The sequence below is a fragment of the Molothrus ater genome, chromosome 3 (assembly GCF_012460135.2).
Source record: "Molothrus ater isolate BHLD 08-10-18 breed brown headed cowbird chromosome 3, BPBGC_Mater_1.1, whole genome shotgun sequence".
In the NCBI taxonomy this organism is placed as follows: Eukaryota; Metazoa; Chordata; class Aves; order Passeriformes; family Icteridae; genus Molothrus; species Molothrus ater.
The window spans coordinates 46,520,926-46,539,856 of NC_050480.2; the positions used below are offsets into that span (position 1 = coordinate 46,520,926).

Below are 18,931 nucleotides of genomic sequence, written 5' to 3' on the forward strand. Positions count from 1 at the left end.
GCTGAAGGTTGTTTATATAAGCCAAGGACAAATGTATTCCTAAAAGCTCCTCTTTCTGGGTGGTTTAGCACAGTACAGTGGTTGCATATCCATTTCACTTAGCTGATGCAGTATTCTAGCAGGAAACAGCAGCAGGAGACCAATATTATGCAGGGTACAAGCAATAGGGGTATGCTTGTGAATACTGATCTCCTGACTGATGTAATCACTGTGATAAAAAAAAAAAAAGTCATAATAGTATAAGGCCCAACTCTTCTGCATGAAGTCAGATACATTCAGCACAAATCTAGTTTCTTCTAGGAGCTGAAAAAGGAGGAAGGTCACATGGTTGTGGAGCAGATTTGTTGCCATCCAACAGTTTCTTGCCTCCATGGGATCCAGCACAGCAGCAGAAGCCCCAGGTAAGTCAGTGGGCACCACTTCAGGATTCATGACAGCCTCAAAGCACAGGGCGAGAGGGGATCCCTTCCCCAGCGTGAAGGAGATGCTGAAATTTCTCCCAGCAGTCCTGACACACAAGGTGCTGGGAGAAAACAAGTAAACTGAGGCTTCTGCATTTGCAGATTAAAAATGGTATTTTAGCTAAATCATTATATGTATTTTTCTATTAATGCACAAAATCAACAAAACATCTGTAAGAGAAATTATTTGGTTCCGAGGTTATCGTGGTACTCACCACACCTGTAATTTCCCTTTGCATGACAGGATCATGAATGCTCTTACCAACTAGTTTATTGAAAATCTTCATTAATTATATACCCTGCTTCTCCCTTCTTATCCTTTTGTCCTTCCCACTTTCTCCTTCTCCTATATCTAAGTCTCCAGTTCTGTTACTCAATGAACAACCAATTGTTCAAATGCTAATTTTGATCATGCTTTGCCTGTAATGGGAGAGAAAGGTCCAGCATCAGTCTTTCTATCCACACTGTAATAAATTTTCCTGTTGTGACAACAGCAGAATAGACCAAAGATGGATTTTTAATTTTTTAAAAAGATGATGAAACTGTGAATAACCTGATGCTACTCAAAGACTGACAGTTACAACACTTAAATTCTGTAGCAGGGTGTGATTTTTGAAGCAGTGCTGCAGTAAGTACAAGAAATAGTTATATTTAAAAGATGAGCAAATAGGACTGCAGCACACTAACTTCACAGAGCCACACTTACAAAGCCAGTGACAAGCTACAAGAAAAAGTTACTGCCAACAGTTCAAGAAACGTAGTTTTGAGTTGTTAATTCAGCCTACAGCTCCAGGGACACTGACACTCAAAAAGGCATTGCAAGGGCATCACGGTAGGGTGCCCACATTGCCAGCTCCACACTTTCTAATCTCTTAATAAAAATTCTTCATTTCATGAAAGGAAATGAAATCTCACAATTTCAAGGAGTGTCATTTCACAAAGTTTCAGTCATTCCATTCCATTCCGTTCTGTTGTTTTCACTTCATTTCAGAATTTCTTTTTTTTCACACTAACCTTTTAGCAATCTTGGGGCTGTAGCTGAGATGCCCATCCCCATTTATGGCCCTAATCTGCAAGGTGTGAGGGCAGAAATGTTGTGCCCCCACTATAATTATCTTGTTATGCATTTTCCAGCCCCAGTGTCCCTGGAACTCTAGGTCCTTTTTCTCTCTTGACCCCAACTCTAGGCGTAATGGCATCTTGTCACTGGGGCTGAGGTTCTGATCACCATGGGAGGTCCAGATTAGAAAGATGTAGGAGCAGCAAAGTTGGTGCCCTGTCAGCATTGCCTTGGCATGCCTTTTCCAGCCCCAGTTTTCCTGGAGCTGTACGCTCTGCTGCTCTCTGAACCCTAACCCAAACCCTAATGGCAACTTGTCACTGCTGCTGTGATCCCCATCTCTGTGGCTGGCCCAGATTCCAAAAGTGTAGAGTGATCAATCTCAGTACCCTGCTGTGATGAAATTTCTTCATTTCACAAAAGGAAATGAAATCTCATCATTTCAGTGAGTATTACTTCATGAAGTTTTGGTTAATTTCACTGTACTTCATTCCATTCCATTTCAAAAATTTAATTTCTCCTAGGAATTTTCATTCTATTTCAATTTCATTTCACTTCCTATTATTTCCTTTCTTTGTCTTCTCCCTTAACTTCATTCATTTATTTCTTGTTTCACTTCTTTTCATGAAATGAAGTGAAATCTCACTATTTCAAAGAAAGTCATTTCATGAAGTTTCAGCTCATTTCACTGCACTTCAAACAGAGTACCTAAGATAAGAAATTTACCAAAACTTCTAGTATTCCATTTTCATATATTGTTACATGATTGTCAGTGTGGTAAATATGTTGTACATCAACTAATAAAGAATCACACACTATTATTGTTAATTACTCAAATTTTACTTTCATAAATATGAACAGTGGGTAATTTTTCTCCACAAACTCTCTACTTGATCTTTAGAAAGGTCAACTGAAATACTGAAATACTATAGTTTTCTCAGGTCATAGTACTTCCCTTCAAGCTGTATCCAACAAGCTACAATACCAGATCATGTCCTAGTTGGTGGGGAAAAAAATATTTCACTGAGAACAAAATTATATAAATAAGATCCATTTAATTATTCACTGAAGGCCCAATATTCAGAAAACATTAAAATACCAAAAGTTCTGAATGGCAATCATAAAATATGCTTTAAGAAAATTCAAAGTAATGACATACATCAACAATTTTAGCAGAGATTTCCGTACTGTGACCAAAAGTGAACTACTCAGAGATCTTGAGATGATGAATCCCTTCAGTATTTCACAGCTTAAGAATGTGGTTTCCTTTGGCAGCCCACAGACACTGCCCCTGAAACCAGTCTCCAGCCTCAACTCTCTAGTGGCTGAAATCCATCTCATTCCCATGTCTCTTCAGCTCATCCCTGCAATGGCTTTACTTGGATGACATTTACTTTTGTCTCACTGTGTTTACTGCTGTCATCTATTTGCTCAGTGTCATCACTGGTGATTATAAAAATGACAGAGGAAGAGCTGAAAGTCACTTTCTTCTTTGGCCTGTCCCCTGCCTTCTGAGACATAACTATGGGTCGTATTGGTTTGTCACTCCCTGTTGCTGGTGTCTCTTTCATTGTCCTCTGGAATCTCATCAGGCGGAAGCACAGGAGTTGCAAAAGGCAGCGTCGAAACTACAAGAGAGAATAAATAGAATTGTGTTCACCTTCCTAAGCATTCACTATCTACAAGGAAGTGAAGGACACATTACAGTAAAAGACTCAAAATAAGAGATTTCTGCATATCTTCTGAGTTAGTTTCAGTAACAAAACATGCTGCCTTTGTAGTGGGTACTTTTTTTCTCTACATCTGAATAAGATCACTGAGCCAACAGAGGGCACTGAAATGCAGCTGAATATTTTACCAGCTACAAGCAAAAGACAAGAGGACTAGGCTCCAAAGTGTGCTATAGGTTTTGTTTCCATATTCAAAAATCACACATTAAATCCAGCAGGGAAAGAATATTCTCACAAACACTTCACAGGAGGATACAGAGAGAAGGAACAAGGGGAGGAAGGGGATACAAAGGGACTTTTTCTTCCCTTTAAGTAACTCCAGGGTCTGGAATTTTAACAAAAGTATTTAATGTCACAGATGTAAAATGAAATTTCAATGGTTAGTAACACAGGAGTCAAATGTTCCCATTGAATATTGCTGGAACAGAAATTTTTCAGATAACCAGCAGCTACCTGTGACACAGGAAGTCTGTTCTACTGTGTGCCTAAATAATGTGAGATATTCAGTGAAAGCTCACACCAGCACACAGAATGGAAATTTGACTAGTAGCACCGTATTAATTCTCTAATTATGGTCTCCCCTTCAACAAAACAAAGATCCAGGTATGAGAATTAAAGATGCATTCACTCAGTAGCTCCATGTCTGCACACATTTAAAGCATGATCCTTTGGGGAAGAACCCTGGTTCTATAAGCAACCAGAGGGCAACTTCCCCTTTGTTTAATAACCTGTAACAAGAATTGCCTGGAATGTATGAAGAAGACTTCAATCAACAAACAAAATACCAAAAAAACCCCAAAACAAAAACAATAAAAATCCCAAACACAACAAACATCCGGGAGCAGGTGGGAAATAATGCACATTTTCTCTGAAAAGGAGGTAGGACATCTCTTTTAACAGCCTTCCATTTAGCTGTGTTAAGGATTACTCAGTATTATCCTGCACGGCCAGTGCCTCTGTTTTCCCAGATATCATGCAAGAAGCAATCTGACATGCCACGCTAGAACAAGGTTTTGCTGTGGAAAATTAACCCTACTCTGACACAAAGAAGGCAATATGTCTGTCCTGTTGGGAAAGGATCGTAGCTAATTACAAGCTCTCATAGAAGGATCATCTCAGAGAAAGAATGGTCATGTGGAAGCCTTGACAACTTCAGAGGTAATGGTCTACCTCAGAGTAGCAGAGAAGTTAGAAAGTACAAGCATGTTAGAACAAGTTCAGATAAAGGAAGGTTATTATAGAGGACTTGTTTCACGATTCCTTCTGAGGGTAAAATAATCAAAAAACATTAAGCAAAAATACTATGATTTTGGTTCTAATCTGGAATTAGAGGCAAGAGAAAAAAACTTCACAATGCATCTCCAATAAACACGTTCAGATGATTGACACATATCCTGCCTGTGTCTTTACTGGCATTATGCCTGGTACATGTTCAATTTGCTGCTGGGTATCAGAACCCACAAAATGTTTTTCAGAAGAGATACTCAGCCTGACAACTAGGTACAGAGTCAGTGCCAGTGTATTTAAAAAGTCACTCTGTTGAAAAAGCCTTTCTGAACGTGACTGTTGTTAGCTTCCCATATCCAGGATAACTCTGATACTGTGCAGCCGTGTAACTGTGGATCAGCCTGCTGTGAAATGAGCTGTGGGGGAAGAACAAGATTGGAGGCCACATTGGAGGCCTCCTGCTTTTACTCAGGAAAGCATTTAAGCTGCCCCTTGCCCTGGGTCCTGACCTGAGCTGCTCTCAGCCTTTGCTTGGCTGCCCTCACGGCTGATCAGACCCACTGGCTTGGCCTCCTTGTCCCTACAGGCAGCTGGCTGGCCCAGGCTGCTGCCCAGCAACTCCAAGCCAGTGTAGGAAATCACAGAAAATTTCACCTCTATAATGGGTTTAAAGGGAAGGATAACTCAGCAAAACCCCTCCAGCAATCACTCATGGTTTTTTACCCTTTGTAAGTGATTCTACTGAACTCCAGACACCTTTATACAATCTTGATTTCAGAAGTTTACAATGTGCATGGTACACTTCCAGTATCAGTCCTTGTGCTGCTATAACACAGAAGTCAGAGACAAGTTTTTTTATTCCTAAAAAATAAACACTGAGTATTATAAACTTCCTCTGATGGAATTCTACTGTGGTAAGGGAGTGATTCAGATGAGGTCTTCTACTAGCAATTCATTTCACAGGTAAATTCTCAAAACTAGACATTCTGACACTCTTTCCTGTCCCTTTTGTGTTTTAGATGTTTGAATTAGCAAAGCAAATTAAATTTATGATCTGGTGGTATTTAAGCACCATCAGGGATTTTAGTTCTTCCAGATTGTTACCATTTATTCTAGCTGTTGAAATTTTTAAAAATTTTTTCAGATTAAAGTAAATCAGACCTACACTTCACAAGTGTAATTCTAACTAGTATTACTAGCTACTAGTAATTCGAACAAGAAAACCTTTAATGTACCTACCTTTCTACTCATGAAGATATAAATAACTGGATTATAAGCAGTGCTTGACTTGGCAAAGAAAGATGGGATGATAGCTACTGTTGGAGTTACAAGGTTGCTGTAGCCATATGTTATCAAGAGGGAGACCACTGCATAGGGCATCCAACAAATAAGGAACGTGGAGATCATCAGGAAACACATTTTAGCCACCTTCTTTTCATATCTTAGAAGTTTGATCACTTGAACTGTCTGGAAATCTTCTACACAGCGAAGCTGTAGAGAGAAAAAAATAGCAAAACAAAATAGCCTTATGTTTTACTTGAACCTGAATAGTTCTACATTTATTTATAAGTAACTGACCCACTCTCTTAGTTTAAGGCACAGACACGATACACCTTATCTTTTAAACCACAATTCTTCTGGAAGCTTACATCATGTTTCTCAGATTTTATTCCCTACATTAAGTGTAAAAATACAAGCTGAGAAAAAATAGAATAGCTAATTTACTAAAAGACAACAAATGCAGAGATGTCACAAAGCATGCTGCAGTTATAAGTACTTTAGAAAAATAACTTGCCCTCAGCTATTGCATAAGCAAATTCAGTTTATATTGGTGGTCCTTTGTCTGACTACTTAGACAGTCCTGTAGATTGATGGAAAAAATCCTTAGAGAAAAAAAAAATCATAAACAGATTTCTCTGTACTGCTTTGCCACATAGTATGTCACCCTACAATCATGAAATCTCTAAAGCAGAATACTAGGCAGCAGGTTCCCATGTTATCTGAGTCATAAAATACGGAAAAGATGGGACATGAACATACTCCACAAACTATCTATTCTGCCAATACCGTTGACCACAAACTTGAGTGGGTCCAGACTAACAATCCACAGAATATGAATCATTAACACTTTCTCATACTAAGGATTTGTATTGAATTTTCAGGTGAGGATCTGATGTGGATTAGTAAGCATTAGCCCTTCCCTACTTCCTCCCAGTAAAACCCCACAAAAAACAGACCTCAGTAGCTCTAGGCTGGTTCTCTCCCAATCCTACAACCTATCTAGTGGTACCTGACATAGACGAACATCAAATTTTCAAAAGTTTAAAAGGGAAGTGAGAGTGCAAATTTGGCTTGGATGCAACCTTCATATACAGCTTCAACATTTTTCACTGACAATATTGCATTAAGGGAAGTCTTACTTTAACTAACTTACCATTCTTACTGCATGCAGAATATGGCCATAGCAATAGGCCATGATCCCAACAGGTGCTACTAGACAGCCAAGGAAAAAAAGGAGCACAAAGGAGGTATCATTGGGGTCTTTTGACTTCCAGTCCACTGAGCAACCTAAGCCATGAATTTCCAGTGTGTATCTGTTCCAGCCCAAAAGAGGGGCTCCAGTCCAGGCCAGTGAGTACAGCCAGATGTACGTGATAGCCCGCCAAGACCAGGAGAAGTCAATCACCTTTGCATGGACCACCCGAATGTAGCGCTCATAGGCAAGAGCAGTGAGAGTCATAATGGAAACAATTCCTGTAAAAAAAATAAAGAAACTCAATTAAATTATTCACAAATACTGTAAACAGGACTGCACTCTTCTTGATAAATGTTTCCATTGCTAGAAGGTTAACTCAAAATTACCTAGCTCACATTATGAATCTAACACCAATAAGACTTTTTGTACATTACTCACTAACTACTAAGGCAAACAGAATCACCAACTTCAAAATACTCAGAGTAGGATGCTGACATCTGATCTAGGATGTACAATGGCTAAGAAGTGGGACAAGGGAAAAAGAGACTAAGCCAATGTAGCCATGATATTTTCTGAAAAATCCATTCCTTAGGATTTTTTCTCCTGAGAAGCTGAGATGCCTCAAGAACAAAATGTAAACAATGGTTATCTGCTGCTGTGGAATGCAACAGGTGGATCTGTGATTGTTTCTAATTAATGGCCAATCACAATCCAGCTGTCTGGACTGTCTCGGTCAGTCACAAGTCTTTGTTATCATTCTTTTTCTATTCTTAGCTAGCCTTCTGATGAAATCCTTTCTTCTATTCTTTTAGTATAGTTTTAATACAATATATATCATAAAATAATAAATCAAGCCTTCTGAAACATGGAGTCAACATTCTCGTCTCTTCCCTCATCCTAAGACCCCTGCGAACACCATCACAAGCCAATACCTCTTCCTAAACATTACTTCATTCAGTGAGGTATCATGGTCCAAGGTTTGGGGTTTTTCCTGCTGGCAGTTGTTATATGTTCCTTTGGGGTTTGTGGTTTCCTTTGGCTGTTTAGGGTTTTTAAAAGAAAAAGCTACCATATAAAACTGAGATAATCAGTAAGAAAAAAATCTCTTAGAAACTTAGTGAACTGAGAGTTGAGACTGAAATGAAAGAAAGCCTTCAGCAACTGAAAGCAGAGATGTGCACCTTTAATGTGAATAAAATGACTAGAATAATTCCAATTTATTTCAAGATATCCTGGAAGACTTTGCATTCCAAGAAGAACCAGGAAGGCAAAGCATTGCATTGCTGAAGGTGTCCCATCTGAAAGACATTCAGTTATTTTGAGTGTCCTTTCATATTTTGCTGCTTTCATAAAAATATCAGTCCTTGTTTATTTATGCACTCTCTTCCTTTTCTGTCCACCTCAAACCCAGTACACAATTATTAACATGTTATGACAGAAATCACACATTATCTTCAGCTCCCAGTACTATCCCATCCAGACATTTTTAAAATTTCATGAAGCTAAGGCATTTCTGTCTTGATAAGAATATAACGATTTCTATTTCAATGGTCTGTAACACTTGATGATCAAAAACCAAATTGCCCATCAGGCAACTGCCAAACACCTGAAATCTGTTATGATTCAGTCATCAAGTTCATAAACATAGGCTCTTAAACAACAAAAGGGTGTATTTCACAGCATTCTGTGAGATTATACAGATATCTGTGTCTAAATCTGTATAGATTTTATCTAATACAAAGCACAACTATTTTTTCATGCATATGCACAGCACTTCATTTCTCCAAGTACATTCATATGTGCCATAAGCTCTAAGAAGGTTAATTGTGCAGATTTCACTACCAAAGAGAGAACAACCATTTTATACTCAACAGGAACCTGATCTCACTTTGAAAAAGAATAAACATTTATTGAAGATAAATTAACAACAGCACAGAAGGACCAGCAACATGGATTTTAGGAAGGCAACTGAGAATAACAAAATCTAGAGCAACACATAGACTCTCTGTAAAGGTATTTAACAGCAAAAGCAGTTTATTATTAACCAAGTATCTCACAGTAGAATATCCCTTAGGATTCTAAAAAATATTATTTTATGCTGTAGTTATTAAAAGATTCCCTTTTTATAAGAGGTGAGTTAGAAAGTTTTCTTGATTAAGGGAATTTCCCAGTCTAAAAGAAAATGTGCCACACTGTTTCATATATCTCTTTAAAGTGAAACAATTTTTAATATGTTTTTTCTAGTTATCTTTAAACCTTCATCATGAAAAGATGTAGACATTGTTGGCAATGAAGTAACCTTTCCCATTTAGTTTTGTAGGGTTTTTTTCCTTGTATAAATCATTGCTGTAGAATTTCACTTTCATAGCTTGAAATTGGACTAGCAAATGTGGGTGAAAAGGTTTCCAAAGACCTAAGGTTGGGTTTGTGGGTGGGTTTTTTGGGTTTTTTTAAAATGAAGTTGAAAAGTCCCTCATGCCTTTTTTGGTGACCTAACATGCTGAAAATACATTAGACAATGTGTACCTAAGCAAAATATTAGTAGGCATTAGAAAATAACTGCAGGATTTTATAGGTACTATTCTACACTTACACTGGCTAAGGTAAGTGCTTTATTCAATCAAATGCAGTCTACTTCTTGAACACAAGTTAAGGCAACAGGTTCCCTTCCATTTCTCTTACCCAAAGATTAGGAATTAGAAAAATTTACCTGACAGTTATGATAGCCATCCACAGACATGTTTATGGAGGAAAATCATATCACTCAACTAAAGGTTCTGTTAGCTTATATAGTGCACTGCCGCTTTGTCTGATCAGTGGAGAGAAAGAGCAGCTCCTCAGGATGATGAGTCAGAATACATAAATTAACTTTTTGCTCCTTACCACCTTCCTTCATTGAATGGTATTCAATGACTAATGTCCCTGTGTGGTCTTAATACTTCCCCACCCCTTTTATGAGTGCTGAATTCTAGCCATGACAAAGTAACCAAAAGCTCACATGCTTGGCTGAAAGTACAGGTGTTCACAAGCAATAATTTCCTAAGTCCTTGACATTCTCAAGGAAGTCATTGAATGCTCAGTATCTCTAAAAATCAGTATGTGCACATTTGAACCATGCTCTATCAAGCCTCTTTCAGTATAAAACCACTGCTCTTCAAAGACATACTTGAATTTTCCTCCCTGAACTGTAAATGGGACCTTGGACAGCCTGTTGGATAGTATGCACCAAAATACAAATCCCTGTTCTGTTGGTATTCAAGGAGCGTCTGGCAGCACGCAGACACTGAGGCAGGAAATGCAGGTCACAGCACAAGATATATATCATTTATGTGTGCTTATAGCTGCATTTTCTATGTTTCATTCATTTCTGTAGTCTAGTGCAGAGGAAAGCTCTGAATTTTACTTCCCTCCCTGCCCCCACTCCTCTACAGGAGCTTTTCTGGAAATTATTACATTTCATCCTGAGTTGCATATTTTGATATGATGAAATGTGTGCTGATTAAAAAAGTAAATCTGTTACAGAAAGCCATTATGGTTATTGTTTGGCTATTAGCCCCCTCTTAGCAAAAATACACATTTCAAACCAATTCTACCATTTCTACCTTTTATCTGAAACAAATTTTGTTTTGCTTCTCGAGGTACTGGAGATCTACATATTTTGATTCAAGGCTAAGACCCAAGATTCTGAGAATTGATTTACTTTACTAGCAATTCACTCTTTCTAATTCCTTCAGAAAGACTCTACTGCCCAGTGTTTACAGAGACTGCATGTCTGATATACAGATTTTCATCTCAGACAATACCCCTATCTGTATGTGCTGATTATAAACATAAACACTTTGTGTTTAGGAACTGCTGCTAGTTTTAGCTCTGATTTAAGCCTGGGCAATTACTCTAGCACAAATGGAGTCATTCCCATTGAAGCTGCAGATAAATGTAGCAAAACTGAAGTGTCTTCTTGTTTAAGCCATTAGTTTGCAATTCCTATGTTGCAACTCCTCTTCTTCTCCAGCAGCCAGCCATACACAATCAGGGAGCAGTGACAAGCTACTTCTTGTTATTTGGATGCTTATGAAGAAAATTCTCATTTTTGCTATTTTGCATTGTTTCCCCACTGATATACTGCATTTAGTGTAGATCTTATTATGTACCATATGTGCTAATTATCTCTTCCATATTCTGGGTTTTTTCAGGAGTCAGTTCTGGATACATCATTAAATACTTCAATCTGCATAGTGTAGGTCATCACAGAGAAGACTGTAAAACACAGCTAAGCTGTACTGCGTTATACCACACAATGTGTATATCCTGACTTTATAATCCTTAATTAGAAGAAAAATATTGCAGTGCCTTCAGAACTGAAGTGTTACTTTCAATGAGTTTGAAGAGTCACAACAGCTTCTGCCCTCTCCATGCAAGATACACTTTATTTTCATATTGAGGCCCTGCCCCGAGTATGGCCTATAATTTGGTCAGCGGTGATATCAAATATTCCCAAAGTCTGAGCATCTCTACAGAGCAACTGCAGCATAATGTAGCAAATAAGATCCATTTCTGAGACAGACTGTGGCTTCTGTCAAAGAGTGTGGAAGAGGTTTTACAGCAACTTCTGTGAGCCAGAGAGAAGTTTGATAAAAGAATTTCCTACCAAGGTTTTTGACATAGAAACCAAGAAAGAAAGAAGGATAAATAAGAGAAACCTGCAACAGCTTATTCCAATAAGCACTTTGCTTTTCCTTCATGACCAATGAGTAAAGTGTAAAGTTATGAATTTTGTAAGAATGTATAAAAAGCATGCATGCTATAATAAAAGCAGTTTGAAGCCTTCTGAAAATGGAGCGTGCTGCTTTGTATTGTCTCCATCTCAACTACAACAAAAGGGCATATTATTTTCTATATCACTTAATCCTTTCCCTACATTCAAGTGCTGAATGACTACTTTGCATACCTAATCACAGAAGAAAGCCATCCTTCTGCAATCCCTCTTCACCTCTTTTCACATCTGAAAAGCCAGAGAGCAGCAATTGAGCAGAAGCAACTTCCTGTCCATGGCAAGAAAAATTATTATTGCACTCTCTAGTTTTGTACTACAAAATATATAACCAGTCTATCTGAATTCAGCAATTAGGCATTGCAATAAGATTTAGGCACCAGCTATTTATCACTTCTAATTTTACAAGTAATTTTAACATCTGCATTCAACTCTAGGGAGGTGAAAAATCACTTCTCTTAGACATAACATGCTTCAAATATATTTTATATGTAGCTGTCCTACAAAATTATGGTGAAATAAATCACCTCCAGATTCAATATTCCAAGTGATTAACTTACTCGGGGGGAAAAAGCTGAAAGCATGCTGATTGAGCCTCCAGCTATTTGTAACACATGATCCTAAAACTATCTGCTGAGTAACAATTGAAAATGCTTTTAGTGAGATTAAATCAGTGCATATAACACACATGGGTAATGCAAGAGAGTGGCACAGGACATCACTGTCACTGTGCAGGGAAGAACCTTAGATGAACAGGCTGTAACTGAAGCCCCACAGGACACTCCCAAGCAAATAATCCCTACTTCAGTATTTGGTGGGTGTGGGTGGGATGTTATCGGCTTGCCTTGAAACAAACAAATAAAAGAACCTCAGCTGTAGACACATTAGCTTTTCACAGGAGAGTACAGTCTGTAAAATTCTTACAGTTTTTCCCATCCTCTAGTTCACATTACTGGAATGGAGTGTTCACCCAGATATCAACATTGATTTGGTAGCTCATTGAGATCTGCATACCAGTGGTATGCAGATAGCTGCTGGTAGCTGCTGCATACCAGTGGTAATTTGTCCAGAAGGGACATAATACTTTAAAATAATTTGACATTAAAAGCTGGCAGTGTTTATTTTACCTTTACAAAACCAGCTTGCAGTTAGGAAAGACAGAGGTCTCTAATCACATTTCAGTAACAGTAGCCTTTCAATTGCAAAGAAGATTTAATGATACAAAGCCTACCCTAGAGTACAGCCTGACTATGCAATCTTCTGTCAAAAGACTGCCTCAGATAAAGAGTTTTGGTGCCTATTCCTCAAGACCATTCCTGTTATCAACAAGTTTTTCCACTCCTTTCTTCCACTGCACAACTTAAAAGGTGTTAGAACACCAGTACTGGCCAATGGTTTAGCTACCATTACTTTTAGCTGAAGTTATTTATGCTTGAGGGGTTATGTGTGTATGCTCCACATGACAAGAGTAGCTTACCTCAAAACCCTCAGGGCCTATTTCAATGTACAGAAGGTATTAAAGCAGACACCCACTGCCTGGAGGTGAGCAGTACACAAATTTATCTTGTGCACATCAAGTTCTGACAGCCACTGTCATTCAAAAAAACCCCTTAAAAATATCTGGGAGAACCCAGCAGATATACACAAAGATCATGACATCCTGACCCTGTATTTCACAACTAACCTCTTATCTGAGGAAAGAAATTATCTATGTCTGCTAACCAAGACTTTTGGGTATGTTAAATGTCAGGTGTCTTCTCTAGAAATCATAACCAAAAAGCTATGCCTTCAGTGATAGCACACCTCCCAGATATGAGTTGTGGCACTAAATAGATAAAGAGATTACACAGATCTCTACTACTTATGGCTTGTAGTCTGTTGACTACAGACAGGGAAACAGTTAGAAGCATTTTACATAAAGAGAGGGTGGCAGATGCAGTAGGGCCAGCATAGAGCTAACTGCACACCTCCATAGAAAGGTGACCCTCATGGTACAAATACATCACTTAATTGATGTGCAGCTATCATATCACACCAGGATACACCACCTGTACCAAAATAAACACTGGAACTCAGTGAAACAAAATTAAATGAGGATTAGCGTCTAAAACAGACAACTGCGTCAGGAAAGCTTAGACTAAGACTTGTCAGGTAATCATTTATGTCGTTTTCCCTACACTAATATAAGAGGTGCTAGGAATGGCTTTGTAGTAGAGAAAAAAATAAAACACTTCTTTGGGCCTCTGCTATGAAGACATGTAGCTACACTCTATCTTGACTTCAGACTCTCATCAGTAAAAGAAAATAGGGACTGTTATTTGTGTGAGGAGAACAGATGTTCAGTAGTCAAAATGATCAGTTTTACACTGTAGCAAGCAGGTCTCTGCACCTTCTAAAGGCTCAAAGAAAATCTTTCAAGTCACAGAAAACATAGGCAGTAGCACAAGTATCAGGCTCTGAGCTGTGCAATGCAACTCAAGAGCAGATGTTAAAAGACATCTGCTTGTCAAGACATGGGCTTGTCTCAAGAGAAAGTTACAATAATGCAGACAATTGTGAGGAACACAAAAAACAGCCATTTATTCCTAGACAGACAATCTGTAGTTATGCTGCCATCTTCTCAACTTAAAAGTTTCAGACTGTGAACATCTGCTTACAGTGTCTAAGTTCCAGATCTCACCACGCCTCCAACTGGCTGGCAAAATGAGAAGCACTCTTAAAAAGAAAATGCTCAATTCTTCAATGCAAAATTATTAGAAGCGTAGAGAGTGCCCTTATACCTGGGGAAAGGAGTTGCCATTATTCTGTAATGAAGGCTTCTGAAAATATAGATGCTACCAGTTTATTTTAAGCACAAATGCCACCTATGTATTTAATCATATTGAAATCCTTAAGAGGAACACAGAAATATCTTGACCTTGGCTATCAAAACAATATGAGGAAAACACCTCATATTTGTACCAGATTGTACCAACACCTGAAAATTTAAAATAAAGTTGCTGAATCATGATTTTTGATGTGATTCCTGATTAACTACAGAAATTAGGAAGAATCTGATTTTTAAAATTTGTTGAGAATTAGCTCTGAATTTAAAGTGAAAATCCCATTAAAAATACAAAAGCAGATTTAATAATTTGTCCCAAATTTGTTTACTACCAGGGAAACCTCTCATTTATAAGTCAACACATGCAGAGAACAACTTAAAGCACGTATTGGGTCTTAGGGGCTGTTCTTCTGATTAAAAAAGATGCATAAGGATTGAAAGTAAGACTGAACAGCCTTCAGGCCTGAAGGGCTGGCACAGAAAGCTCACATAGCCATGTCCAAGTTCATACCCAAGAATGAAATCACAAAGCTGTAAATAATGAGGTTTTGGTCATCTCACCTAAATTTCAGCCAGACTGGGTCCAACCCCAGGACATAGCCATACCGCTAAAGTAACCTCACGTGATTTGTTATGGTTTCATAGACTCCATATCCATGGTATCAGAGCTACCCCCACTTTATTCCAAAAACATCTTTATTATGTCATTGTGGCTTCATGAGCAATTACCACTGTGCATCTGTAAGTACTCTTCTTAGTTAATGAGAATTTAACTTTTGAAAGCTGTCAATTTTGTATGTCTTCTGATCAACAAATGTACTGCACATATCCAAAAGTTCTTGGGGAGAGTGTTATACTTTCAGAAGCACTTGTAAGTAATACACAAGTAAGACATTACATTACTTTCCCTACCACCATCACCTCAAGATAATAGGTGGCTTGGGCTGTTGCATACAAGAGAAGTAGATTTATAACTGCAAAACCTGGTTGGCTACTGAATGAAATCTTTAATCAGTGTCTTCGCCACTACCAGGGGAAAAAATAAAGAAACAAAAAAAACCTCCATCCAAATAAAAACCAGGAAAAAAACCACCAACAAAAATCCCCCCAAAAAAAAAGAAAAAAAAAAAGAAAAAAAAGAAAAACAAAGAAAAAAATCCAACCAAAATATCTAACCCCAAACAACACCAAAACATTACCAAACAGAAACAAACAAACAAAAAACCTTCAAAATACTGGTTTTTCCATAAACACATTACAAAATGAAAATAGAAACCATGGTAGCAATAATCCAGATGGCAGACAGAGTAGAAAGCTACCTACAGGGCATCACTTATAATTTTTTTTTCCCTCAGCATTGACATGCCCCTGGCTTTCCTATGCAGGTGGGGAATCACTTATCTTCAAAAGCAGGAAAGAACAATCCTTCTATTTCTAGATGAGAATATGAAAACTATACTGTGGAGGTTAAAATCAGACATCACTTTATCAGATTATGATTCAGAATATTCAATTATGATAGCCAAGTTAAATATTTTCTATTGGTTTACATGGCAGCTGAAAAAAGTAAACTAAAGCATCATTCCTGAACATTTAGCTGTGAATTTACTATCCACTTCCATATGAGCAACTGCACACAAACACACACTTTTCTAATATTAATAGTAATTAAAAAATTCTTCCCAATGAAGCACATTTTGGAGGAGGAACATAGCATGAGCACCACAGGAAGATGTAATTTTACAAACCATAGATTCTAACTTGACTGCTCTCTAGACAAGGCCCATGAATTTGCCTACATTTCTTTTGAAAAAGAAAAAAATTCTTAAATAGAGGGATGCAGGGAAGCATCAACACTAAATATATTTATAGCAACAAATTATGTAGCATACCTCAAAATAAACAGAAACTGAAAGTCACATGTGATCAAGCAATTTCCTTGCCAATTTATATACCTCATTGTTTCTATTTTTACTATTTCAGATGATGGTACAAGATTATTATAGTCTGGTTTCTTACCCTTACTACATATCTCATTTTTGAACCTATATGGAAAATGCCTCCATCAAAAATAATAAGTATAATATAGAAGAGACAAAGAACAGAACTGTACTTTACATCCCCTCTGTAACATTAACATTCAGTTGTCTGGCAGCATCTGTTTAGCAGACAAGTTCTTGAGTTTCTCAAGAATTTGAACAGGCTGAGTGATGGAGACAACTTCATGCCAGCAAGGTGCTCTACTTTTCCTGATCCCAACAGCTACACAAACATCTGAGATCTGTGCACTGCAGAAATTATCTGGTACCAAACACTGCACAACTGATTAACTACATCCTGCACCCACCATAACTTTCAATACATAAAATTTTTGCTGCACTATGCAGCAGGAGTCAAATCAAGCATGAGCAATCATGAACCTTCGCACAGTAGCCCACAAAATGCTGACCATAGAACTATGTGAAACAAACGTAATGTATGCAGGAAAGCTACAAAGCTTATTGAAGACTTTAATGTATCACCTCAGAGTCAATTTCAGGGTACATATGTCCAGTGAGTGCACTGTGATCCACCTCTAACTTATAGATCTCTGCCAGAAGATGTATCTAACATGATGAGCTTTAGATTTCATTACAGGTTAGCCGAACATTTACTTTCACCATTAGAAACACGAGTCTCTTCTTTTGCAGCATCCTTTACTGGTAAAGAAAAAGCAATATTCCTTTTAAGAGGCTGCATGTACATAGCTGGACTGTAACCTATTCTTCTGCAGACTTATGCAAAGGGTATGTATTCATTTCAGGAAGGAAAGCAGTAAAGAGCTTATAGGTTTTGAAAATGGAAATAGTGTAAGAACTCCTCCTGCAATGGTAACATTTCACAGAAATCAGTGGTTTCCCAAAGCCCAACTGTGACACCATTATGACTGAAAGATGGTACCCGAATTTCGCATATGGATAAGGAAATTCAAGGCACTGCCACACACTGCGTATCTTTATAAACAGACAAGTCACAGCACTGAGAAGGCTGCTGGGGAGCAGCTTTCCACCTGTTCCATGGAGGCAGAACATTGCTGACCCTACATCCAGAGTCATACGTGCTCCATGTCCACAGACTGCAGCACTTCCTCCAAAACACAGTGCTTTATGCTCATGAATTCTGCGCGTCACTCGGTCAACTAGAGACCTCTTCTAACAGCGCTGCTGCCCTTTTCCCTACACGTCCCATTACACCTTACACAGGCAAAGGGGGGAGTTCGGAAAACTGATTCTCGAATAATTTCTCTTTTTGCTTCAGGTCGTTTTCTCCAGCACTGTCGCTCTTTTTTTACCAAAAAGCGCCGGCTCTACCCAACCCCAACTCCCTCCCCCCCCCACCCCCCTACCCCCTCGCCAGGGCGGCGACTGAACCCCCTGGGCCGGACTGCCCCGCGGGAGCGGCCGGGATGCGGCGGCTGGGGCAGGGGGGATGGAGCGGCTGCGGCCGGCAGGGAGCGGTTGGGAAGCAGGGACGGAGCGGTTGGGCCGGTTGGCAAGCGACAGGCACGGGGCGGTTGGGAAGCGGCAGGGATGGGGCGTTTGGGAAGGGCAGGGATGGGGCGGTTGGGGCGGTTGGGAAGCGGCAGGGATGGGGCGGTTGGGGCGGTTGGGAAGCCGCGGGGACGGGGCGCGGTACCGCCGGTACAAGCGGCCGAGGAAGGATCCAGCAGGACAGGGAGGGACAGGCGGCGTCCGCGGCCCCAGCACCCACCGAAGAGGCTGCTGCTGAAGCCGTCCCAGACGCAGCCGGCGGCGTCCCACACCCAGCGGCTCCTCAGGCAGGACATAAAGGTAAGGCTCACGCCGAAGACGGACACCAGCAGGTCGCTGAGGCTGATGTTGACGAGGAAGAGGTTGGTGGGCGTGCGGAGCCGCTTGAACTTGTAGTAGAGCACCAGCACCAGCAAGTTGTTGCACAAGCCCAGCATGCCGATGGTGGCGACCAGCAGCGCCAGCAGCTCGTAGGTGCCGGCGCTGAAGAGGGGCCGCTCGCCCGGCACCTCCTGCTCGGGCGCCGCGGGCTCCGGGCGGCTGGAGGTGCCCGTGCCGTTCGCCGCGGGCATGGCTCCCGGCCGGAGCGGGGCTAAGGCTCCCGGTTCGCTCCCAGCCCCATCGCACGCCGATGCTCCGGGCAGGAGGAGGAGGAGTCCCCGCGGCCTTCCCGCCCACGGAGGGCGCGCCCTCGAGTGGCTTCGCCCTCGCCTGCCCCGGGGCGTGCCCGGCCTGGGCATGGCTCCTTGGGAGCAAACAGGTCTCGTCGCCCTGTTGCCGCGGTGAGCAGCCCGGTTGTGGCCGGGATGTGGCTGTTATTTCCTCTTCCTTAAAAATCCTGTGCGCTTTGGC

General features: G+C 40.0%; 1 protein-coding gene across 1 annotated transcript; it reads right to left on the minus strand.

Moving 5' to 3' along the window:
• Window positions 1–2,095: 2,095 nt before the first annotated feature.
• OPN3 (opsin 3) lies at window positions 2,096–18,696 on the minus strand. Its single transcript, XM_036380559.2, has 4 exons — window positions 18,300–18,696; window positions 6,913–7,232; window positions 5,718–5,969; window positions 2,096–3,149 (listed from the first exon to the last, which is right to left on the minus strand). The coding sequence occupies exons 1-4, from the start codon at window positions 18,649–18,651 to the stop codon at window positions 2,880–2,882; spliced, it is 1,194 nt and encodes a 397-aa protein (XP_036236452.1). The 5' UTR covers window positions 18,652–18,696; the 3' UTR covers window positions 2,096–2,879.
• Between the last annotated feature and the right edge of the window lie 235 nt (window positions 18,697–18,931).

Coding starts and splice junctions, on each gene's coding strand:
- OPN3 (XM_036380559.2), bottom strand. CDS start 18,651: ATGCCCGCGGCGAACGGCACGGGCACCTCCAGCCGCCCGGAGCCCGCG. Junction 7,233..18,299: donor CTTCAGCAGCAGCCTCTTCG/GTGGGTGCTGGG, acceptor TTTTTTTTACAG/GAATTGTTTCCATTATGACT. Junction 3,150..5,717: donor ATATCTTCATGAGTAGAAAG/GTAGGTACATTA, acceptor TCTCTCTTGTAG/TTTCGACGCTGCCTTTTGCA.